Source organism: Camelus ferus, chromosome 19 (assembly GCF_009834535.1).
Source record: "Camelus ferus isolate YT-003-E chromosome 19, BCGSAC_Cfer_1.0, whole genome shotgun sequence".
In the NCBI taxonomy this organism is placed as follows: Eukaryota; Metazoa; Chordata; class Mammalia; order Artiodactyla; family Camelidae; genus Camelus; species Camelus ferus.
In genome coordinates, this window is record NC_045714.1 from 2,739,238 (window position 1) to 2,764,265 (window position 25,028).

General features: G+C 51.2%; 2 protein-coding genes across 3 annotated transcripts in view; both read left to right on the forward strand.

Moving 5' to 3' along the window:
• Positions 1–6,413: 6,413 nt before the first annotated feature.
• On the forward strand, positions 6,414–13,508 carry MMP9 (matrix metallopeptidase 9). The gene is made up of 13 exons (XM_006187637.3): positions 6,414–6,681; positions 7,212–7,444; positions 7,818–7,966; positions 8,263–8,391; positions 8,481–8,654; positions 8,860–9,033; positions 9,422–9,598; positions 9,721–9,876; positions 10,606–10,891; positions 11,013–11,152; positions 11,488–11,638; positions 11,729–11,832; positions 13,213–13,508. The coding sequence occupies exons 1-13, from the start codon at positions 6,544–6,546 to the stop codon at positions 13,329–13,331; spliced, it is 2,130 nt and encodes a 709-aa protein (XP_006187699.1). The 5' UTR covers positions 6,414–6,543; the 3' UTR covers positions 13,332–13,508.
• Positions 13,509–17,717: 4,209 nt separating this feature from the next.
• The window catches only part of SLC12A5 (solute carrier family 12 member 5), a 37,126-nt gene continuing 29,815 nt past the window's right edge, over positions 17,718–25,028 (forward strand). For both annotated transcript variants that reach the window (XM_014561753.2, XM_032461277.1), the window contains exon 1: positions 17,718–18,127. In XM_014561753.2, the coding sequence (XP_014417239.2) occupies positions 18,007–18,127 (121 nt within the window). In that variant the 5' untranslated portion in view covers positions 17,718–18,006. The remainder of the gene's footprint in view (positions 18,128–25,028) is intronic.

A 25,028-nucleotide genomic window follows, 5' to 3' on the forward strand; every position in this document is an offset into this window, starting at 1 on the left:
GGCAAAATGTTCTCAATTGCTTCAGCTATGTGGGGGGTGGGCTCGGGGAGGCGGGTGTGGAATCTCTGAGCCTCTCTCAGTTACCACAGCCTGCGGGAGTCACTGATTTCTAAACCAGGGGAGCTTGCTAACATCCAATTCCGGGCCCCACTGATTACTGAATCAGAGTCTCTTGAGAATCTGGGTGTTGTTTTTTTTTTAAAGTCCCCGGCCTTGGGAAATACCGACACAAACCAGGGTCTCTTAATCTGGAGTCTTTTACAGGTTTCTGGGGCCAGGTATAGCATTGCTCTCATCCCTAGCTCCATATGAGAGTCATGGAGGCTTTAAAAAAATCCCAGTGCTCAGGCTGCAAGCCAGACCAATTAAGCCAGACTCTCTGGGGGTGAAACCCGAGCCTCACTAGTCAAAAGAAAATCCCAGGAGACTCCAGTGTGCGGCCAAATTTGAGAAGCATTGCTGAACAGGTATTCTCATAAGACATTTGTTATACCTGTGTTCTCTTTGAGGCTAAATTTAGCTCCAGGCCCTCCACCGGTAGTACAAGGAGCTTCTAGGAAGGGGACTGTAGTCACGGCTGATGTTCAGCTGGGAAGCACCAGTTGTTAAAACATTGAAATATTTCCCTACCCATTGTTAACAGGTGTTGCTTCGAATCTTCCAAGTGCACCACAGCTCCTTTCTCCAGATCCCTAGGACAGTAGATCCAGGAATTACAAGGTCAATAATGGTCAGCTCCCCCTCCCCAAGGGGCCTCCTGGAGTTCCTTGGATGGAATCACTTCTGACGTGTGTGGTGTGTGTGTGTGTGTGAGTGTGAGAGAGAGAGAGAGGTCCTGGTTGTTGTTAAGTATTTGAACATCAGTCCTAGTTATAATACTGCAGTGAGGAGTATCAGCTTTATAGTCAAAGAGGCCTAGATTTTCACCTAATTTTGGTACTAGCTGTGTGACATTGGGCAAGTGGCTTCACCTCTGTAAGCCTCAATTTTCTCATCTGCATATAAGGTCAAAGCCCTCCCTCTCAGTGCTGGGATGAAGCTCGACTAAAGCAGAAATCTCAAACTGGATATGCCCAGCTGATTTGTTAAAACAGAGATTGCTGGACCCCTGGCAGAGGGGCTGATTCAGTACTTCTCGGGGGTTGGGGGGCAGGTGAGGGTCTTCCTGTCTAACCGGTTCCCAGGTGCTGTTGATGCTCCTGCAGAAATAGAAGATGCCTGAGAAAGTGTACCTTGCCTAGAGTAGGGGTGCAACCCAGGTTTGTAAAAGGGGCAAAGAGGCTGCCAGTTGCCCTGTGTGCTGTGTGGACGTCTCTCTCCTGCCCTGTTTCCCAGGGTTCTCGATTTATCAGGCCAGCACTGCCGAGTGACCACTGAATTTTTAACTTGGGGTTTCTTGAGGGTTAGGGCCTCCACCTGCCCCCCATGGTGAAGAGGATCAGATTTAGACCTTTGGAGGTGGCGATCACTGAGAATGTTTGCCTTTCCCCATAAGTCATTAAAGTAAAACAACACTAAACCAAAAATGACTATATAAGGAAGTCTACCGAAGATCTGACTTTTCCCATGCTGGCTACTTGGAGGATTTCTTTTTTTCAAATATCAAAAACAATCTTTGTGGCAGGAAGGGATGAATAAGTGGAGGGCAGGGAATTTTTAGGGCAGTGAAACAACTCTATGATAGCACAATGATGGATGCGTGTCATCCATCACACATTTGACCAAACCCATAGCATGTGCACCACTAAGAGTGAACCAGAAACTATGAATTTGGGGTGACTGTGATGGTCTAATGAAGTTTCATCGATTGTGACAGATGTACCATTCTGGTGGGGGGAAGTTAGTAACAGGTGAGGCTGTGCATGTACGGGGGTAAATCTCTGTACTTCCCCCTCAATTTTGCTGTGAACCTTAACCTGCTCCAAAAAAATAAAGCCTTAATTAAAAAAATTCAACCTTTCAAATGTGTATTTGGGGGCTATACCTGCTTTGCTGGGACCCAAAGCATAGTCTTACTTGCCAGTGGGCAATCCGATGCCTGGGGAGCTGGAGCCAGGTGCATCCTCTTTCTCCCCCGAATTGGTACACCTCTCCGTCCACAGCGCCGTCTCTTCTTGTGCACATGAACTTCTCACCTTAATGGAAACTCCACTTGTCGTTTCTCTGTCTTTTCCAGCTACCTTGATCTTTTATTCACCCCACCTCCATTTTTTTCCCTATGGAGACCAGTTAAATGCCCCACACCTGTTTTCTCTGTCGGTTCCTGGCTTTAACCCCCTCCAGCCTGACTTCTGGGCATCCCCCACCCTCCGGACTGCTTCCCCCACTGACTTCCTTCTTGCCAGACCCAGTGACCTGATCTTAGCACGAGATTTGGAGTCAGAAGGCCTAGGCAGGAGCTCTGTCACTCACCAGCTGTGTGCCAGTGAGCAACCTGAAGCACTTCTCTGGGCCTTGGGTCTGTCACCTTGAAAATGGTTTACAATCTGCAATAAAGTGCACCCCGCTCCTGCCACCCCCACATTAACTATTAGAACGATCGCAGACCGAGGTGGCTGGAGCACGTGCGCAACGTGATGGCAAGAACAGGGTGCTGCTGTCAGGTGTGGGCTGGGTCCCAGGTCTGCCCCTTGCTAACTGTGTGGGCAACTCCCTAAGCCTCCCAGATTCCTCACCTGTAAAATGGGCTTATGAATCTTATTTGTAAAGTTAACTGAGATCATGAGTCCTAACTTGTAAAGGTGAGAGCATTAGAGTAACAGAATCATAATAGCTAATATCCCCCCATGCATACCTACTATGTGCTAAAAACTTGCAATGTCTAATCCCATTTAATCCCTCCATAACATGTTGAAGTAAGGACTATTCTCTTCCTCATTTTACAAATGGGGAAATGGAGGCAGAGAGAGGCAGAGTGACTTGCTTAAGGTCACACAGCCAGGAGTAGGAGCTGAAACTTGAACTTAAACTCTGATTCCAAATTCTATACTCTAGGACTTCCTATAGAAGGAGCTCAATACAGATGGGTGGCTGGCATGACAGTATTATTATTGGGGCCTCTGCAGTTAGTGTGGGAGTTGCTGACACCCTGGGGCTAGGAAAGTAGGTGTGTTTGTGTGTGTGGGGGGGGACACGCTTGAATGATGCTCTCCCCTCGGGCAATGTCTTGCAGTGCACACAGTTTCCTGCTTCACATCCCAGACACCAATGTCTTCCTCACATCCTGCCAGGGCCTCTCAGGCCTGGCTGCCCCTCCCTTCTTGGGCAGGTTTGGGAGAAACAGGCTTGGAGTTCCCCCATCCTAGACACAGGGAGAGAATTTTCATCTCGTGAGGCTGACCCCAATCTGGGGCCTGGAGTTACTAATAGCAGCCTGCAGGGCTGTGTCATCCAACTGATGACTCAGAGCTTGAAGATCAGCCCCCTCCCAGTCCTGTTGGGGCCTCCACCTGGGTAAGGGGCTTAGTGTCCAAGCTCTGACTCTGGACAGCGTTAGGGGGTGCCCACCTGGGGGTGTATCCTGCTCTCCCAGTGCCTTGGCTAAACTCTGTTGTGGTATTGAAAGGAGGGGCTGGGGGAAGTGGGGAAGGGATGTGGTGACAAAACCACTTCCTGCCCTGGGCTGTGTTGAAAGCCAAGCTCCCCCTAGTTCCCCTTGAGGCGGGCTGGGGAGCCAAGAGGTAAAGGAGGAAGTTGGGAGGGGGTGAGGAAAGGAGGGTTCTTGCTTGGACTGACTCCAGGAATCAAGCTCTGGGTTTCCTAGCGGGGTGCTCTCTCTCTGCTCCCCACTTGGTAAAATCAGCCAGCGAGCCCAGAGGCAGTCATAATTAGAGAAGCAGCAAGCACTTATTACCATGTGCCAGGCACTCTGTTAACTCAGTTGGTTCTGGCAGCTGCATGAGGTAAACACCATTATTGCCCCCGTTTTACAGATGGGGAACCCGAAGCACTGAGTTCTGTCATTTACTCAGATCACACAGTAAGTTGGTGCCAGAGCTCCTTTTTTTTTTTTCTCAGCTAATCTCCACAGTATAGGCTGTTAGCTACCACTCCTTTTTGCCCCCCAACCCCACACATACTCTGTCCCTGGCTTGCTCTGTGACCTCAGAGAGGTAAATTCCCTGCTCTGGGCCTCAGTTTCCTCATCTGCATGGTAATTAGACTAGATAAATACACCTCCCTCTTATGCTGATTGTCTCTCCAGTGCTTAATTACTCATTCAATTTCTCCCCAACTAGATTTCAGCTCCGTGAGCACAGGGACAAAGCCTATCTTGGCCATTACTGTATTCCTAATTCTGGCCCATAAAAACTCAACAAATATTTCTCGAGTAAATGATCTTTAAAGGTTTGAGGGCCATGATCAATGGTTTGAGTATATGATAAAAGCTTTGGACTCTTTACATAGAAAAATCAACATATATCAACAGTCCTCAGCTGGGAGCAATTTTGGCGCTCCCACCCACCCAGGGAAAATTTGGTAATGTTTGGCAACATTTCTGGTTGTCATAACTGGCAGGAGGAGGTGCTACTGGCATGGGGTAGAGGCTGGGGAGTCTACCAAACATCCTTGAGGATAAGCTCCTCAAGCAAAGAATTATTCTGTCCCAAATATCAATTGGGTTAAATTTGAGAAATGTGACATAAATACATAGATATGGCATTTTGTACAATTGATGGCCTGTTGAGGGTGGTTCAGATGAAGATCCCCTGGACTGGGGAGTCTCTTTGCTTCCATCTCTAAAATCATATTTTTCTATGACCCCAAACTCTGAAGCTTGGAATATAGTTCCCCTGGGTCCCCTGTCCTAACCTCTGATTCCCCAAAGACATGAGCCTCCTCTCGGATTTTCAGTGGGTGCAGAGGATTAGGGAGGAAGGGTCCTGGTTTTAAGCACCCCCCATCCCATTCCCATCCATCCCCTCCAACCCCTGGACATCTCAGTTCCCTGTAAATGGTAATAAAGATGAAAAACTTCAGAACCAGGCAGCCCTAGACCTGAGTTCTGATTCTGTGTAATTCACTCACTGTTAATAGCCAAGTTCCTCAACTACTCTGAACCTCAGTTTCCTCCTCTGAAAATGGGAGGGGTACTCATTAAACATACCTCACAGAGTTGTGGTGATGAAATGAGATGCTTACAGGGAACTTACCACAATACTCAACACAGTGAATCTCAAAAAGTGCATTATTATTCTGGTTCAGAGGTAAAGTGACTTGTCCAGGGTCGCATAGCAGGGAGATGGCAGAGCTGGGTGCTTCAGTTTTCCTGTAAAGGAAGTTACCTGTCTCCATCTCCCAGACTCATTTATTAGATAAGCACACAAAGTGCCTGGCATATAGTAAGCTCTTTAAACACAGCTTGTTGCATGTTGCTGTTGTCCTTCCCAAATAATGCTTTGAAGAAGGCAAGTACAGATCCTGCCTTACACTGGCAGGCTGGGAAGAAGGGAGGGAGGGAGGATCCTGGTTATTGGCATAGTGGTGGTGATAACTGGGGCTGGAGTTGTGCTGAGTGGAGAAGTGAAAGGGCTCCTGGAGATCACCACCCACCACCCCTGAGTTTGCAGTTGAAGAGTCAGAGGGGAAGGCATTTACTCTAGGTCACACAGCTGATTAGAGTCCAAGACCCCAGTCTCCTGACTCCAAGTCAGAATCACGGTCTTGGCCCAGGTAATTAAAAGCCGTCTCCTTAATACTTGCCACATACACTATACTAAGTATTTTATGTGTTTGATCTCATTTTATCCTCACATCAACTTAGGGACAAAGGGCCTCTTTTTACAGCTGAGGAAACAGAATGGTGACAACATTTGCCCAAAGCACTGAAGGAAGCCATGTCTGCTGGCCTCCAGATGTCATGAACTCCCCCCTTTACTATCCTGAAGGATTCGGAGAGGGGGTTGCCCCTGTGGAATTTCCCAGTTCCTGTCTAGCAGAGCCCACTCCTTCTGCCCCCAGGTGGAGCAGGGAGAGGAAGCTGAGTCAAGGAAGGATTTCAGGGAGAAGAGAAGACAGAGCCTGGGAGTGTGGGGAGGGGCCCACAGAGGGGATCTGACCAAGAAAGGGGATCATTAGGTTCAGAAAGAGGCCTCAGGGAATCTTCCAACTCTTTCCCTTAGGCTGACCACTTGGGGTCTTCAGATGGAAGGCTTGGGAGTCCTCCAGCCTTGTCTTCCTCCCTCCCTTTCATACAGTTCTCACAAGCTCTGCAGTTTGCAAAACCCAGTCCTTCCCCTATGGGTCTGTGGTTTCCTGTGGGTCTGGGGTCCTGCCTGACTCGGCATCAGGGACTGTGGGCAGTGGGGAGAGGAGGTGGTGTAAGCCCTTTCTTTGCCTTCTCATGCTGGGGCTGCCACACACACACAGACACACAGACACACACACACAGACACAGACACAGACACACAGACACACACACACACACACACACACACACACCATCCCCTGAGTCAGCTCTTGGCCTGGCCAGGAGGGGCGGGGTCACTGATTCAGTTAAAGCCCCCACAAGAGCAGCTGCAGCCAGACGCTGCTACCCTCACCATGAGCCCCTGGCAGACCTTGGTTCTGGTGCTCCTGGTGCTGCGCTGCTGCTCTGCCGCCCCCAGACCACGCCAGCCCACCTTTGTGGTCTTCCCAGGAGACCGGCAAACCAATCTCACCGACAGGCAGCTGGCAGAGGTAGGCAATCTACCCCAGTCTAGAGTTGGGAAGAACTGGCCAGGAGTCCCAGGAAGGGCATGGGGCCTTACAGGGGATACTTCGGGGGCATGTTGGGGGTGATGGGCATGTCTAGAGAACAGAGGTGTCCAGGATCGGGCACTAGGGGATGGTGGTGTCTGATGGAGGCTCTGGACAGTGATGAATGGGAATGGGCTAATGAGGTTTTCCTAGATGGGCAATGCGAAATGGTCAGGCATTGGAAGGTTCTGGTGTGGGGATGGGCTGGGGGTGAATAGGGGTAAACCCTGGGGAGTTTTGAGGTTGGCACGTCCCAGGGGCATTCGGGGTGGAAAGGAGCTGAGGATGTCTGCAGGGAAGGGAGGGAAATTCTTGGGTGGGCACACTCACTGCTATCCAGTATACCAAGTCCTGGATACAATGCCTTTTTGCTAGTCCCTGAGCACTTGGAGGGTTGGAGTCCTGGCCCAGTGAGGCAGAGAAAGGGATTTGGCACTGTGGGATGTCTCTATCTCTCCCTCCATCCACAGGAATATCTATACCGCTATGGCTACACTCACGTGGCAGAAATGAACGAGGACGAGGACTCCTTGCGACGGGCACTGCAACGTCTCCAGCGGCGCCTGGCCCTGCCAGAGACTGGCGAACTGGACACCACCACCCTGAATGCCATTCGTGCCCCGCGCTGTGGCGTCCCAGACGTGGGCAAATTTCTGACCTTTGAGGGTGACCTCAAGTGGCACCACCAAAACATCACCTACTGGTGCATGGCCGGGCCCCACGGAGGGGAGGGGGCAGTTGAGGGAAGAGGCGGGTCCCCGCGGACTGCCTGGGGGTGAACACGTCTCCGTCTTAGGCTGCTCCATGGGTTTCACGAAATGTGCAGCCTGGGGCAAGTGGGTCCACCTCTGAGCCTCCGTTTCCCCATCGGGGAAATGGACCTCGCAATCTCAGTCCTTCTGCCAGGGCCGTTTTGAGAGTCCAAGGAGAAAAATGAGCCTGAAGATGCTTTATAGATGAAAGCGTGGAGGGCAGGGAGCCTTGTATACCTGAAGTCGCTGAGACACCGGGTGTCGCTGCTGCCCCAGTCCCTGCCTGTGTCTTCTGACCTCTATCCTCCTGCCTTTCCCCTGCAGGATCCAAAACTACTCGGAAGACTTGCCGCGCGATGTGATCGACGACGCCTTTGCCCGTGCCTTCGCGCTCTGGAGCGCCGTGACGCCGCTCACCTTTACTCGCGTGTACGGCCGCGAAGCCGACATCGTCATCCAGTTTGGTGTTAGGGGTGAGAACTCGAGAAGGGGAAAGCCAGGAGGGCTGGGACGGGGACAGGGGAGGGAGGACCATCGAGAGAGCAGAGGGGGGCCCTGGACCCGGCTTTCTCTTGCGGGTCCCCGCAGTCCTGGCTGCAGCTCGCCCTTACGGCGCCCCCTCCTGCCCGACGCCGTACAGCGCTAGGACGCAAGTCTTCAGCAGCTGTTTGCAGGGGAGATTTTAGACGCATTCAGTTCAGCTTCCTTGGGCAGTGCACAATCTGCGCAACTGTACGTGGTTAACTCTCTTCTCCACCTGCTTCTTCAGAACACGGAGATGGGTATCCCTTCGATGGTAAGGACGGGCTCCTGGCACACGCCTTTCCTCCTGGAGGGGGCATTCAGGGAGACGCCCACTTCGATGATGAAGAGTTGTGGTCCCTGGGCAAGGGCGTCGGTGAGATCCTGAGCAACCCCAGACCCCGTTCCCTTCCCTTCCCACGCGCATCACCAGCCGCCTTGACCCCTGGCCCCCTCTTCCTGCAGTGGTTCCGACCTACTTCGGAAACGCAAATGGCACCGCCTGCCACTTCCCCTTCACCTTCGAAGGCCGCTCCTACTCGGCCTGCACTACGGACGGCCGCTCCGACGACATGCTCTGGTGCAGCACCACGGCCAACTATGACACAGACCGCAAGTTCGGTTTCTGCCCCAGCGAGAGTGAGTGCCTACCACCTTCGGGGGTCCAGACGCTGGGTTTTAATCCCAGCTCTGCCACTAGTGCTGTGAGGCTTGCAAATCACTGTCCTGTTCTCTGGGCCTAGTTTCATCATCTGTGAAAGGAGGCGAGGAGGGGAGGAGTTCACAGGTGGCCCGTGGGTCAATAAACTCGTGGCACATTGGGGTAATTGTGTGGCCCTTCCAGGACTCCACACCAGGGACGGCAATGCCGACGGCAAGCCCTGCGTGTTTCCGTTCACTTTCGAGGGCCGCTCCTACTCTGCCTGCACCACCGACGGTCGCTCGGACGGCTACCGCTGGTGCGCCACCACCGCCAACTACGATCAGGACAAGCTCTATGGCTTCTGTCCTACCCGAGGTACCTCTGCCCCACCTACCTGATTCAGCCTCGCCCCCTCATTCCGCGTTGGTCCTCGAGAGCGTGGCTCCTCCACCCATCAGTTCCTCTTTCCACTCCTTGGTGGTCCTCAGGACCGCCTTGACTCTGCCTGCCATCACCTCAGATCCAGTAACCGCCGCCGCATCCGCAGTGGCTTGATCTTTTAGCCCCAACTGCTGCTTCTGGAGCCCGGTCTCCAATCCCCAGGCCCTGCCCTCCAGCCTAGCCTGGTCTCAGCTGTGCCACGCAACACCCCATAGGCTTTTAAAAGAGGCCACCAGGATTTTCTAGCTCTTTGATTGGCCCGTCCCCTGACTCCTTATTGGACCCACCCACTTGGCTCACCGGAGGCTCTGGGTCTCTCCAGCCGACTCGACGGTGACTGGGGGCAACTCGGCGGGAGAGCTGTGCGTCTTCCCCTTCACCTTCCTGGGCAAGGAGTACTCGACCTGCACCAGAGAGGGCCGCAATGATGGGCACCTCTGGTGTGCCACCACCTCGAACTTCGACAGAGACAAGAAGTGGGGCTTCTGCCCAGACCAAGGTGGGCAGGGTCCCAAGGCTCTGGGGCTGGGGGCCTCAGTCGGGGCAGAGATTTGGGGGAGAGATGGTGGGGTCTGGGAACTCAGCCCAGGACTTACGTCTCAGGCTCCTTCTTTTGTCCAGGATACAGCCTGTTCCTTGTGGCTGCACACGAGTTCGGCCACTCTCTGGGCTTAGATCACTCGTCTGTGCCAGAGGCGCTCATGTACCCCATGTACAGCTACACTGAGGAGAACCCCCTGCATGAGGACGATGTGAGGGGCATCCAGTATCTGTATGGTGAGGACATGGGGCAGGGATGGAGGGAGGAGAGGAAAGGGCTGGGCTCTGCCAGCCCGGAGTACTCTGAGAATGGAAAGGGGTGGGGGGAAGTTAGGACCCTAGCATTAATCTGCAGGAGACCCTGGGGCCAATGGGTACAGTTATTGCCAGGTCAGTGCTTGGAGATGATAAGAGCCCAGACTCTAGAGTGAGACAGACGTAGGTTCAAAAGCCACTTGTGCTAGATGACCTTGGATATGTTACTTCACCCCTAAACTTCCTCATCTGTACAGTGGGGCTAATACTTGCCTCATGGGTTGTTAGAAGGTTTACGTGCTTTAGAATAATGCTTGGCATATAGTAAGCACCACATAAGTGTGTGATATTTTTATTATTGTCATCACTTATTATTAGTAGTATTATTTTCTCATTTAAAAAAATGGGGATACTAAAGAATCTACTTCATAGGGTTTTTCTTCACCTGAAGATCAAGCGAGCTAATGTGAATTTATAAAGCTCCTAGCAATAAGTTTGGCACTCAGATTGAGAGCTCAAAAACCCCACCAGCTTGGGGTGGGAGTGAGTGTGTGAAAGAAGCTGTGTGCCCAGGATCGATCAGGCTGGGGGAGGGAGGCTCCAACATCTAAAGTGAGAAAATTGGGGGCCAGGTAGGCCTTGGGGGAGCAGATATTCCATGGGCATTGAGATATGTAGGTACCGAGTGTCTTAAGCCCTGCTTCTTTTCAGGTTCTCGCCCTAAACCTGAACCACGGCCTCCAACCACCACCACAGCTGAACCCCAGCCCACGGCTCCCCCGACGGTCTGCGTCACCGGGCCTCCCACTACCCGCCCCTCAGAGGGCCCCACTGCTGGCCCCACAGGCCCCCCTTCAGCTGGTCCCACAGGTCCCCCCACTGCTGGCCCTTCTGCGGCCCCTACAGCGCCCTTGGATCCAGCAGAGGATGTCTGCAAAGTGGAGATCTTCGATGCCATCGCCGAGATCGGCAATCGTCTGCATTTCTTCAAGGACGGGTGAGGGGGCAGGGCTGTGTGGTTGAGGAGGGAGCTTGAGGCGGGACCCGCCTGTGTCTCTCTGGCCACTGGCCTTCCGTTCAAGGTTCAGTGCAGCACCGCTCCCTTTTCACGTTCCCAGGAGGTACTGGAGACTCTCTGAGCGCGGGGGACGCCGGGTGCAGGGCCCCTTCCTTATCAAGAACACGTGGCCTGCGCTGCCCCGAAAGCTAGACTCTGCCTTTGAGGAGCCACTCACCAAGAAGATTTTCTTCTTCTCTGGTTCGTTTTTCCATTCTCCCTCCTCTGTTCCCACTCCCCTCCCCGCCACTCCCCAACACCAACCTAGGAGAGGCAAAAGACCGAGGATCATCCATAAGTCACCTGTACGAATTAGAAAAAGGCATCCCTTTCTGGTAGATGCAATTTAGCAAGGGCTGAATGTCTGCCCTCACTGCACCCTTGCACAATCATACTAAGCAGCTTTGCAATTTAGGCACGGAGACTGAGGGCACGCAGAGAGCAGAAAGGCCCCGCTGGGTTCTCCCTCTTGACATTCGGAGAAAATGTGTGTCCCCTGCCTGCCCCCAGATCGATGTAACCCTTATCTCCTGCAGGGCGCAAAGTGTGGGTGTACACAGGCGAGTCGGTGCTAGGCCCGAGGCGTCTGGACAAGCTAGGCTTGGGACCGGAGGTGCCCCAGGTCACCGGGGCCCTCCCGCGCGCCGAGGGTAAGGTGTTGCTGTTCAGCAGGCAGAACTTCTGGAGGTAAGTCCCTAGGACTGCCGGCAGGGGGAGCCCGCGCGCCATCCGCCTGCCCACCGGCACAGCACTTTCCTCCTCGCCACCGTCCTGCAGGTTCGATGTGAAGACGCAGAAAGTGGATCCCCGGAGCGCCACCCCCGTAGACCAGATGTTCTCCGGGGTGCCCTTGAACACTCACGACATCTTCCAGTACCAAGGTGAGGGCTGCGGACGAGGGTCGGGGGAGAATTTCTCCCTTAGATACCTCATGGTAGGCTCCCCTGCCTTAGCGGACTGGTCAAACTGAGGAAAAAAAACAAAAAACAAAAAAAACAACCCTGGAGACTGAGGTAAATCCTGCATCACAGATAAATTCCCTATAGAGGCAGGGACCGGCCCCAGATCATACAGGGACACAGGAGCACAACCAGAACCAGGACCCAGATTTCCTGGCTCTCCATCTGGAAGCTTTTTCCCTTACAGTACAGGACACCTCGTTTGCAGGAGGCTTATTCCTTTATTAGACAATATTTAGCAAGTGCCTGTAATGTGCTAGGCACTGTGCTGCCACTTGGGTTACAGTGATGACTAAGACAATTCGTAGTTGTGTCTTTGGGCAAGTCACTGCTACTCACCGAGCCTCAGTTTCCCCATCTGTACAATGGGGAAGGTAGCTAAAGTTACACTTGCTTTCTCTTTCTCACCACTCACATTCAATCAGCTGACAAGTTCTGTTGACTCTGCTACCAAAATACTCACTTTTCACCACCTCCTTTGCAAACACCCTAGTCCAAGCCATACTGGTTGTCCAATACCTTTAATATACTCTCTGGGAGACTGGGAGAGGTTAGAAGTGGAGAGCAATGGTCTTGAGGGTGACTCTAGACCCATTCCAAGGTCAAAGAAACTAACATGACCTGATCTGATCTCTCTCCTCTCCCCCCTCCCCATCCCCTCCCACTACTCCTGTCATTCCCTTTGCTCTGCTCCACTCTCATCTGCCTCTGGCTGCTCTCTGAACACATCAAGGTCATTCCCAGCTTAGGGCCTTTGTGCCAGTTGTTCACTCTGCCTGGAAGGTTTTTTCCCCAGATTGTTACTGGGCTGCCTCCCTCTCATCCTTCAGGTCTTCGCACCAAGGCCACCTTCTCTGACCCTTATTACCTATTCATCACTCACTTTAATTTCCTTCTTAGCTTTCTCCATTGTCAAAATCCATCTCGTTTATTTATGCATTTGCTTATTAACTGTCTGTCTTACCCCACTAGAGTGTAAGAACTGAGATCATGACTGCATTTTTCTCTACTGTATCCCCACTGTCTTTAACAGTGCTTGGCACGATAAATATTTGTTGGCCAAATGAATGGATTTCTTGAATGAGTTGTTCTGAGCATTGACTGTGTGCCAGGCTCTGTGCTTTGGACATGGAGGTCTGTGCCCTCCAGCATCTCGGGGTGGGGGGGGCAGAGGTGTCATATGAAAACCTTGGAAAGATCTAGAAAGGGAAGGAGGGATGATTGCGAAGGTCTCACTCCTGTTTCTGTATTTGTATGTGGGGGGCTGGAATCACCCCTTTTGGACCTGCCTCTCCCTTGCAGAGAAAGCTTACTTCTGCCAGGACCGCTTCTACTGGCGTGTGAGTTCCCGGAATGAGGTGAACCAGGTGGACTATGTGGGCTACGTGTCCTTTGATCTTCTGCAGTGCCCCGAGGACTAGGGCTCCCCATCCTGCTTCAGCACTGCAGTGTGGGTCCCCACGGGGATCAGTCTGCTTGGTACAAACTGGTGGGTCTTTTCTGGAGGACAAGGAGGAGTGGAGGTGGGCTGGGCCCTCTCTTCCCACCTTCCTATTTTGTTGGATTTTTTTTTAATAAACTTGGATTCTTTAACCTTGAGGAGCAGATTTATGTATGTCTGTACAATGCACGTCTGTATGTATGCAACCTACAGGGTGCGTACCATGTGCCAGCCCGTGTTCTAAGCACTTCATACATATTAACATTAATCCTTCCTATTAGGAAGGTATAATGTAATTAGTCCTATTTTATAGCCAAGGAAATGGCCAGCCTATTATTTATTCATCAAACATTTATTGAGCCTTTACGTGGAAGCCGGCTGTGTGCTGGGTACTGGGGATAGAGAAATGAATTGGACTATGTTTCTGTCCTCAAAGACCTCTCAGTGGTCCTCAAACTTTAGGATGCATAAGAGAGCCCTCAAAACTTACTTAAGGGGGAGGGTATACCTCAGTGGTAGAGTGTGTGCTTAGCATGCAAGAGGTCCTCCTGGGTTCAATCACCAGTACCTCCGTTAAATTAAAAAACTAATTACTTCCCCCACAAAAAAAAAAAAAAAAAAAAAAAAAGAAAAGAAAAAAAAAGAAATAAAAAGAAAAAAGAAAAGGAAAAAAACTTTGCTTAAAATGCAGATTCCAGGCTTTATCCCCAGACAGTTGAGCTTACTTACAAGGGTGATGATTCTGTGGCTGCTGGGGAGGGGGTCACACTGGGACAGTGTGCAGTGTGTGACACTTTATTCTAGAATAGTGGTGTGTATGTGATTCTGCATGTTGTGGTTGAAGTCAGGAAACAGTTCCCAGCCACGATGACATGATGAGCAAGAGTTCCTTCCTGTGCAAGTAGGACAGTCTTCTTAGATGGTAATTTACCAAGAATCATTAAACCTAAAAATGTTCCTACTCTCTAACCCTCACCCATGTGTGCACAAAACAACACACAGAAGGATGTGGATTGCAGCACTGGTCATAGAGTGAGAAACTGGCAACAACCTAAGTGCACAGAAGTAAAGCAGTGGATAAATAAAACATGGATTTTATACATATGGTAAGAACTACCCCTAGTACAGCACTGACTGTATGCCATGCACTGCTGCATGTGTTTTACGTGTGTTAATGCAGCCTATCCTTAAAACATTCCTATGAGACAGGTACCACTCATACCTTAAAGGTACTATTACTTTTGCCATCACCTCCTCCCTCCCATTTTACAAATGAGGTAACTGCAGCACAGAATTCCACAGCTCACCTGAAATCTCAAAGTTGGTGAGTGGTGACAGTGAGATTTGAATGTGAGCTCTTGGGGCAAATTCTGGGAGAAGAGAAAAAGCAAAGGACATTTGGGGGCACTAGAAATGGCTTAGAACTCTACTGTGTGGTTTTAGCAAAGAGGATACTGGAACTGTTTGAAGTAGGAATGGTGGTCTGGCTAAATGAGAGATGGTTCAAATGCCAGGCTGAGGAGTATGGATTTGACCCCCACAGCTTAGCAGAGGGACTTGACTGAAGGGTTGGTGGAGGTGGGTGGAGGTGAGTGGAGGTGATGGGCTTGGTCAGATTTGATAATTTCTACACCCAGGGCCCAAGTGGGAGTTTAAGGAGGGGTTCAGAGAACTTCTGCCTAAGCTTCCTGTGGGTGGAGCCCTTCTCTCCTAACTCACCCATTTCTCGCTCAGGAATGACACACTGCCACAGGCATAGAAACGTTCTGTAATATGGCTTGTTTAAAATTCCTCTGGACCCCTGTCTCTCTCTAGATTCTGTTCCATTTCTCTATTCCCCACCCAAGTCCACAGTAAAACTTCCCCAAAGTACGACTCTAGTCACTGTCTCCACTTCCTCAATTTCCACTCACTCCTCAGCCATTTCCAGCCTGGCTCCACCCCACTCCTCCACTGAAATCACTCTCTTCAAAGCCATCTACCATCTTCCTGTAGCTGGATGCAGTGGGTACCTCCTTGTGCTCATTCAGTATAATCTTTCGGCTTGTTTGACACAGTCGACAATGCCCTTCTTCCTGAGATTTTTCTTCACCTGGTCTCTGGTCACCCCCCACTCCTGGTTCTCCTCCCACTTCACTGGCTGGATCTCCCTCTTTCCAACCTCTGAATGATAGCGTGCCCTTGTGTTTGAGCCTTGGACTTCTCTGGATACATTCAGTCCCTATGATCTTGTCTAGCCCTGCAGCTTTAAATAGCATCTCTCTGCTAAAGACTCTAAAATTTATATCCCCAGGCTTAACCTCTCCCCTGAGCTCCAGATTCGGATGTTCAACTGCCGACTAGGCATGATCCTTAGATGCCGAATGGGCATCTCAACCTACCGAGTCCAGATGAACTCTTGGGCTCCACATTCCCAACATGCTCCTGTCGGGCTGTCACCACCTTAATAAAAGACAACGTCATCTGTCCTCAGTCAAGCTTAAAACCTGATTGGTCCTAAAATATAGGGATCTTTTAAGTTCCTTATTCTAGCACAGGTTTTCTCAACCTCAGCCCTGCTGACATTTTGGACCAGGTAAGTCTTTGTTGTGGGGAACTGTCCATACATTGAAGGATGTTTGAGGCTTCTTCAAAGAGGTAGTGGGATCCTAGACAGATGCTTGACCCATTCAGGGTCAGTCTCCCTCTCCTCACCCCAGGCCCTAACATGGGGGTTGGAGTGCAGGGAGGTGATGGTGAGTCTGTGACTCATGGCCAGGCAGTCTTGGTGCAGGACTAGATGCCAGTACCACCCTCCTCTCGTTGTGACAACCAAAAATGTCTCTGAACGTTGCCAAATGTTCTCTGGTGGGCAACATTGCCCCAGTTGAGATCCATTGCTCTAATAAAATAAATAATATTTAATAATAAAACAGATGCTGACCTGTCATAAGTGTACATTTCAATACATTTTCGCAAACTGTTTGAACATGACTGTCTAACCAGCATCCAGATCAAGAAACAAAACATTATCAGCACCCTAAAAGCCCCCTCATGCCCCCTTGTAGTCACTAACTCTTCACCCCAAGAGTTACCATCATGACTTCTCATAGCTCAAGATAGACTTTGACTGTTATCTACTTTATTTAAATAGTATTTTACAATATGTACACTTCTGTGTCTGGCTTCTTTCAGTCAGTGCTGTATTTGTGAGACTTCCATATTGCCTGTGAATTATAGATTGTTCATTCCCAGTACTGTATAGTATTCCACTGTATGAATGTACCACTACTTATTTGTCCATTGTACTGTCAATGGGTACTTGGGTAGTTTCTGATTTGAGGCTGTTACGAATAATGCTGTTATGAACACTCTTGTAAATGTCTTCGGGTGAACATGGGCAGCCATTTGGGGCATAGACCTTGGAGTGGAATTGCTGGGCAGATGCGTATGTATAAGTTCAGCATTAGCAGATGTGACCAAACAATTTTCCAAAGTGGTTTTGCCATCTATACTCCCACCAGCAGTGCATGAGAGTTTCCAGGAGTCCTCCTTGATGCCTCTCTCCATCACATGCAACATCCAATCCAGAAGCAGATCCTGTAGGTTCTACTGACAAAATATATCTGGAACTGGATGCCTGGCACTACCCTAGTCCAGCTATGATCACCTCTTACCTGGGGTCTGCAGGAGCCTCCTAACAGACTCCCAGCTTCCACTCCTGCCCTTAGTAGAGTCTTCACCCAGCAGCCAGAGTGATCCTGTTAATATGCAAGTCAGATTACATCACTCCCCTACTCTAAAACTTCCCATGGTTTCCCTTATAGATTAGAAAAAAATCCAGTCTCCTCCCTGAAGCTTTCAAGAGACCATATGATCTGCCTTCCTCTCCTCTTTCTTTCCCTCTCCATCACTATTCTCTCCACTCACTCTGTTCGAGACACACTGGCCTTCTTGCTGCTCCCTGAATAGTCTAGGTGTCTTTTCACCCCAGGGTCTTTGCACTTGCTATTTTCTCTGCAGGAGCACTCTTCCCCTAGATCTTTTGTTTAGCTGGCTCCTTCTCATCAGTGAGGACTCAGTTCAAACATCAAATCTTCTGAGACGTCTTCTTAGACCATCCCCTAGAGTAGTCCTTCCCCTTAGTCATTATCCCTTGGCCCTACTTTTCCTTCTTAACATATACCACAATCTCAAATTATATCATCTATGCGTTTGCCCACTTTCTCCTCTTTCTCCTCTCACTCATTAGAATTTAAGCCACACGAGGTCAGGAAGCCAGTCGCTCTCATCCAATGCTGTACCCCCGGGGCCTAGCACCCGAAACACAGGCGCGCTATCGAGATGTGTTGAATGAACGAGTGAATGAAACCCTGGTGTTTAGGAGGGCCCGAGCTCCATGAGCCACACACTGGGGACCCTGGTGCAAAGATAGCTCTCCGCAGTGGGTGGGATCCTCAAGCGCTTCCAGTGGAATTGAGAACCCAGGGCCTCAAAGCGAAGTGGCTGGATACAGACGCTCAGCACAGCGGGCACTAGGACCCTGCGCGGCGCCGCGGCCGGCGGGGGGCGGCCGGCGGAGACTGGGAATCCGCTCTTTCTGCCTCCTAGATCCCGGCTGCGGCCACTTGTGCGATCCGGGTTCCTGCCGCGGCCGCCTGGCCCCTTTCGGCACCATGAGCCGCAGGTTCACTGTCACTTCGCTGCCCACCGCGGGGCCTGCCGGGACCTCTGACCCAGAGTCCCACCGGCTTTCAGCAGCGGATCCCCGCCGCCTCTCAGGGGAAGACGCCAAAGGTAGAGGCCGCAGGGGGCGGGGCCTGCCTAAACGGGGCGGGGCGACACAAGGGGCGGGGCCATGGTGGGCAGGCTTTCTTTTGGGAGGGGAAGGGGCCAGGAATGATGAGAGAGGGTGCAAGCCCAGGGCCAGAGAAGAGAGAAAAGCGGGGAACTAGGGAAATGGGGGAAGGCTGAAAAGGAAATGTTGAAAAGAGGGGCCAGATTCGAGGTGGGTGGGGACATAGGGAAGAGGGTGGGGCTAGAGGCAAAGGGGCGGATCTTATGATGAAGAGGTTAGGGCCAAGGGGGCTGGGCCGGAACTCAGTAATGGGGCGGGGTTATCTAGGGTATGGGGCTGGACCAGAGGGGAGAAGGTGGAACCAGGGAAAGGGGAGGGCTATGTGATTAAGGGGTAGGTCTGGAGCCAATGGGAGGAGGCAGGATTAGCTCGGTTTTGGGGCAGAAAAGGGCGGGACCAGCGAAGGGGTAGGGCAGTAGCATAGGGGTGGAGTTGAGGGCGTGAGGGAAAATGAGTCCGGGTCGCTGGGTCTCCTGGTCTCTGGTGCCGGGCAGATCCTCCAATCCTCAGCCACCCAGGAGGTGTCGCGGACAGCGCCTGGGAATCCCGTTAAGAAGACAGGAGAAAGAGAAGTTTCCACCCCGGGCAGCTAGATCCTGGGTGGATCCCGTGGGGACTCCAGTCCCGACCCTGGGGACTCACTTAGCTCCCTCTGCTTCAGCTCCACAAGGAGTGCGTGGAGCCAGCTCAGGCAGGACTGGGGGAGGGTATCTTTCTTTAGGGCCCAGTGCAGTGGTCTTGTAATGGAAGTTACACGCAGGGTACATAAGAGAGAGGACGGAAAGAGTCCTACTAGCCTTCGGTGAAGAATTAGTATCCTGTATGCACACAGTCTTCTCCGCAGGGGGCACTTGTCAGGGGTCCCTTCGCTGGCTCTGTGCCCGCCAGGTCTGGAAGGAGCCTGGAGAATCGGCTTGAAGTGGCCCCAGCGCGGGGAGGAGGAAGAGCCTCCCCGGGCCGCCAGGGGTCACTGCTGAGCCGCAGGTGAGCTCGCTCTGACCCCAGCAAAACTACACCAAAACCCCTTTAGCGGGTTATTTGTTGAATCCCCTCATTGGACAGATTACCAAACTGAGGCCGAGATTTCCGCAGAGCTCCAGTCCCGTGAACAAACCGCCTCCTGGATGTGGTCACTCGGAATTTTGGGGCTCTTTTCTCTCTTAATCTTCCCCATAATCTATCTGCCCCTTTTCTCATTTTCTGTAATGTCCTTATCATCCTTACAGATTTAAAAGTCAAAACTCTGGGAGCTATTCTCAACTTCTTTTCTCACCTCACCAGATCTGATTGGTCCTCCTGTCTTGGCCATGACACTTTCCAAACTTATCCTGAATCTTGTCACATCTCTCCTGCTGTCACCATCACCCTGGTCCAATCCTCCATCAGCTCTCACATGGCCAAGAACACAGCCTCCTCACTGATCTGCCTGCCTCCAATCTTGTCCTAACTGCTCTCCACACAAGCCCCCCTCCTCCATCGCTTGTAGAATAAACGCCAAACCTTTCATTCAGCCTGTCATTCAAACTCCCCCCTCATCTGCTCCTGTATACCTGTATGTTGTTCTCCCCACCTCCATTAGCCAGGGAAACTCCTACTCACTCTAAGTTATAGCTCATTTAACCTCTTCTGAAAACCTTTTTCACTCTCCCTCACTTCCAGGCAGAGACAGACATTCCTCTCCTGCCCACTGCACCATTATAGCACATGTCCCAATGGATGGAAGTTATTTACTTGTGTGTCTCCATCATCTCAAGGGCAGGGACCATATCTTTCTGTGTTCCAAATTCCAAGCCCACAGCCTTGCACTTAATAGGTGCTTACTGCCCTTCATATGAGAAGGGGAGTGGCTGTAGGTTCCTACTTCCCCTACTCCTGCCTTCTCACCTGCTATTGCCCATCCCCTTGCCTGTGAATAAGATGGCTCTCTCTTATCCGAAGGCAATTACTCAATCTTCCCATTCCCATTTCCAAGATCCTGCATATTGAAGTAAAATACAGCTCCCAGTATTGGGTGTGCAGGTGTGTGTGCAAACTGGATGTGAATCTGGAGTGCTGTGGGCATGTGGCAGAGGTGGTGTGGGTCTTTGCATGTCTTGAAGGAGGGGCATCCCATGCTAGCTCTGTTAACCCGTGGAGCAGTCAGTGAGTCAGTGCTTACGTATGTCACTGTATGTCAGTGTGTTGATTGGCATGTTGATGTGTGAATTTCCATGTCTATCTGTTGGGTGGATACCTGTGTGCATGAGTTTATTGAAGTTCCATCTTGAGAGTAATTTGGGGAATTTTAACCTCTTACGCCCTGAGACAGCCTCCAGCACATGGCCTCCCTAGGAGAACACAAAGTCTGCTGGTATCTTTCCCAGAGCTGTTCTTGTGTCAGTGCTCTGGCCCCAGGGAGATGCTTTCTCAACCTCTTGTCCTCATCCAGGCCCATGGGGAGAGATGACAGTATGTGGAAGGTGGAGGAAGGGTTGGGGGAGGTTTTGTAGGTTATTTGCATAGGAGCCTTGTGTTTCATTCTGGATCAAGGAAGTGGTGTTTGCCCCTGGAGGTGCTTCCTGCTGCCAGGGAATCAGCTGTAGGTGGGAATGCAACTTATGGGGGTGAAAGAAGCAAGTCAGTAGCTGATCCTCGAATCAACCACTAACCTTGGGCTGCAGCTCCCATGCCTCAATTGCCTCATCTGTACCATGGGAAGATCAGTGGTGACTTGGCTGGATAGAAGTGGACCTGGGACAAATTGTTACAACTCTGAGCTACTGCCCCATCATTTTCTACCACTCTCTGCTGTGCCTCAGCTTCTCATTAGGAAGACAGGGCACTAGGAAGGGTGTGGCCCTGGTTAAAACTAATAGGAGTTAGGATGTGTCCCCATGAAGTGAGAGGGGGCCAACTTATGCTAGGGGGATGGAGCAAGATCACAATGTAGCCCATCCATGCTCTAGCTCAGGCTCTGTGGTGTAGCCTTGGGCACACTGCTTCCCCTCTCTGAGCCTCAATTTCCCCATCTTGAGTATAAAGAAGTTATTGGACAGGAAGCTATCTGAGGGTCCTTCTAAACATAAAAATGCTAAGATTCTTTGATGATCTAGAAGAGTCATGTTCTCTACCTCCCCCATACCCAAACCTCATGTTTCAGTCTATCTGTAAATTGGGAAGAACAACACTGAATTATTGGTATAAATATCTGATCTGGAGATCTCCAGCCTACCCAAGGAGTTTCCCAGTCACCCACTCCTCAAGCCAGGACTCAGAACCTCACTGCCCAGTACCTCAGCCCAAGGTGAGCCCTGGGAATCTCCATGGCAACAAACTGGTTAGGAACGGGGCTGTAGTTGCCATGGTGATGAGCTGCTCCCTCTCTCTCTCTCCCTCCCTCCCTCTCATCCCCCTTATCTCCCCTCCCCTCTTCTCAATGAACCAGAGCGATCTGATCTTTGGGCACCAGCTCTCCAGGTCGGGTGGGGATGGGGGTGGGTACAGTGAGAAGGGGGTCTAGACTGAGAAAGAGGGAAGATGGGTTGAATCAGTGGAGGAATGGGGGGCTGTTGGGGTGCGATTGCCATGGTGACAGGGCTGCAGCCTGTTAATTAAGCCCCCGGTTACCACGGAGACGATGGTGGTTGACGTGCTCTGCAGCGAGCCTTGTATGTGTGGGGTGTGCTGTGTGCCGGACTCATCAATTCACTGCGTTTTGGGTCTGGAGGACAGGGCCTGCGTGTCAGGGAGAGAAGAGTGAAGAGAGTTCATGGCCTTGGCTCTGTGAGGCTGGAGCTTGGGTGGGTCTGTTAGACTGTAGGGTTAATGATATAGAGACAAGGGTGGATAGGGATTAAGCCATAAGGAGGAGCACTCTGCCTGCCTTTCATGGAAAAAGAACCCAGTCAGGTGGCTCCAGTTTCTTCCAAACAGCTCTTTTTCCTGATTCAGCGGATGGGGCCTGGACTGGAGGTCAGGGAGCTGGATTCTAGCCCCTAGTTTGCCACAAGTTCACCCCATGAAGAAAATCTGTACCTTTCCAGACTTTCTAGACTCTAATTTCTCCATAAATGAGGACTGGTAAAAAGAATTTATAAAGTTTCTTCCAGTTCCAAATCCTGATACTTATGAGGCAGCTTCCCTGACCTTCTTTCTCTCCGAGAAGCATAAAGTGGGAGGGGGATGAATTTTAGAGACTCATAGTTTAGAAATAAGACCCTGCTCAGCTCTGCATCTCATCTTTAATGAGAGGATCCCCCTGGCCTGAGATCTTCCTAGCGCTCCGGGTGGAGATGGGGTGCTGAGCTGGCAGCCATGTTCCTGGGGCTCGGAGTTGAGTGTCACCTTACTGGCCAAGGCCTAGCTGGCAGTATAGGAGGTGCCTGCAATGTATTTTCTGAAAGCTTCACTGCATAGGGTTGGCCTGAGGCCAGAATAGGGATCAGTCTTCTTGAGAGGTGGGGGCTGTGAATCAAAGGACTGGGGTCTCCCCTTGGGGCTGTCTCTTTACTTGGCCTTGCCTCCTCAGGAAGAGCTCTGTGGCTTTAGTCTGAGATAAATGGAGCAAGCATGAAGAGTTTTAAGAGTGGGAAAAAGGCCTATGGATTATGCAGCCCAACCCTTTCATTTTACAGATGGAGATACTCAAGCCCTGAGAGAGGAAGTCAGCTTTGCCCAAAGATACACAGAGTCTGGGGGCAGAGGACAGGATAGCACCACAATTTCCTGAATCCCAGATGCTTCATGAGATTGGGGGTCTGTGAGGGTGGACAGACGGGGTACCTGGGAGAAGAGGAATGACTCCTGCCTTCACCTGTACTCCCTTGGGATTTAGGTTTTCTCTGTGGGCAGGCTCAGTTCCTGAGTAGCCAGGGCTCTGGACCACAAACGAAAGGAAATACCCCTAGCGGAACATCCCAGACCAGGGATTGCTGGAAAACCTCAGCACTTAATTTATTTCACAGCACTTCTCAGACAAACATGTTACACATTTTACTATGTTACCTTTCTCTACGGACTAGTAGAAAACCATAATGCCAGTGGTGGTAGTGATGGTGGTGGTGGTGTGTGTGTAATGGAATGCTTAGAAATTCTTGAACACTGGCCTACCCACCTGCAACCCTTTTAACCCCTGTCACCAATCCAAACTCATCTCACTTTTTTTGGTGGTTTTCTCTCTGGGAAAGCCAAGAAGACCAAATTTCACACCTTGCCTGAATAGCTAGCTCTCCACCCTAAAGAGTCCTTCCAGTGTCCACAAAACCCAGTGGCAAGGATACCTTACTAGTGGCCCCTCCCAGTCAGTCATCGAAGACTCTGTGGTTGACCCAATCTGAAACCACTGACAAATGTTTAGCAACAGAATCTGAGCGGCAGGCCCTGTCCATGGTTCTGAAAACTTACGTCCTATAACCGCGTATCCAGTCAAGTAGATGTTGTTTGCTTGCTTGCTTGTTTGTTTGTTTTTAAAAATGACCCTTGAAGGTCTTCTGGGCCCACCTCCAGCTGCAAACTGAGAGGCCACTCTAGTCTTGCATCTCTGAAGCCTGAGCACAAGAAATGGGAAAGAGCTCATCTCAGGCCCAGTCCCTGTTCCTTTCTTAGTAGCCAAGGATTAGAGGCTGCTGAGCAGTTTGGATATGATTACATTCTTTCCCCTACTATTGGATGCAGGATCCACTTAAAAAGAGGTTATGTTGAGGAAAAGAATCCTAAACTTGAATAAAGGAAACTGGATTCTAGACCAAGTTCTGCCATTCACTGACTGGCACTGTGTTCTTAGGCAGTCATTCTCCTTTGGGCCTCAGCTTTTTCACCTGTACAATGAAAGCTGTGCATTAGCTAAGATGATTGACTCGATCCTCTCCAGCTCTGGAACTTAGAGGGCTAGTGTTGGGAGCTAGGGTAAGTCTGGAAAATCATTTTCCCTTTATCTGCCCTCCCCTTTGGATGTTTACATCTTCCAGGGACTCAAAGGGTCCAAACCTCTGATGCTGCTTCACTAGTTCAAGCCTGGATTCCAGGGGTGCTGAGGGGTCCCAGGGTAATCAAGCTTCTGGGGGACTAGTGTCAAGGGAGGGGGAGGAACACAGAAAGCATGTTAGCTCTGGAATCCTCAGAAAGCAATCCTGGATTAGGGGATTAGACACTCCCGCCCCAGGAGAAAATCTGGTCCCAAACCGACAGGCGGCCTCATTTTCCCCTCCCCCATTCTGTCCCTGGCCAGCCTCCGACCAGTCTGCCCTCCCTAGAGGCTGCACCATCCCCAGTGGAACCTCACTGCTGCCTTCTCTCCTCAACACCTCTCCTTCCTAGGGTCATTCTACAGTCAAGAGGGTCCTTGTCTGTGGACTCCAGTGATTCTTCTTGGAGGAGAGATGCTAGGATTTTTATCAGTATAAGCACAATGAAAAGGTTCACTGCAACTTCTCAGACTCATACCTCCCATCTTAAGACAGGATGAGCCAGACAGTTCAGCCCAGTGACCCGGAACCTCCCTGGGGGCAGCACAGTGCTTCAATTAAAGGCTCTGGCCTCTATACATCCCAAGCTCCCACCTCTTGAACAGTGATTATGGGAGAGAGTCTGGTTCTCCACCATTCTTCAGGGCTGGCCTCCCCAGCTTTGCAGACAGGCTCTCTAGGGACCCATATTCCATGGCGTCCTACCCTCACTGCCTCAGTGCCCCTCATCTTCCCTCTAGGGGTCACCCCAGACCCCCAGCCAGGCAGCCGCTGCGGGGCCGCCTCCCCGCGGCCGCGACCTAGTTCCCTGCCGTTATTTTTAGGGCGCGGGATGGCACCTGCCCACGTGCCGGCCCCGCCTGCGCTGGAGAGTGGGGGGCGGGCGGAGCTGCTTCTG

Excerpts from the sequence above, each read along its gene's own strand:
- MMP9 (XM_006187637.3), top strand. The coding sequence starts at position 6,544 with ATGAGCCCCTGGCAGACCTTGGTTCTGGTGCTCCTGGTGCTGCGCTGC. Across the intron at positions 7,967-8,262 it reads CATCCAGTTTGGTGTTAGGG|AACACGGAGATGGGTATCCC; the intron begins GTGAGAACTCGA and ends CTGCTTCTTCAG. Across the intron at positions 9,877-10,605 it reads GGGCATCCAGTATCTGTATG|GTTCTCGCCCTAAACCTGAA; the intron begins GTGAGGACATGG and ends GCTTCTTTTCAG.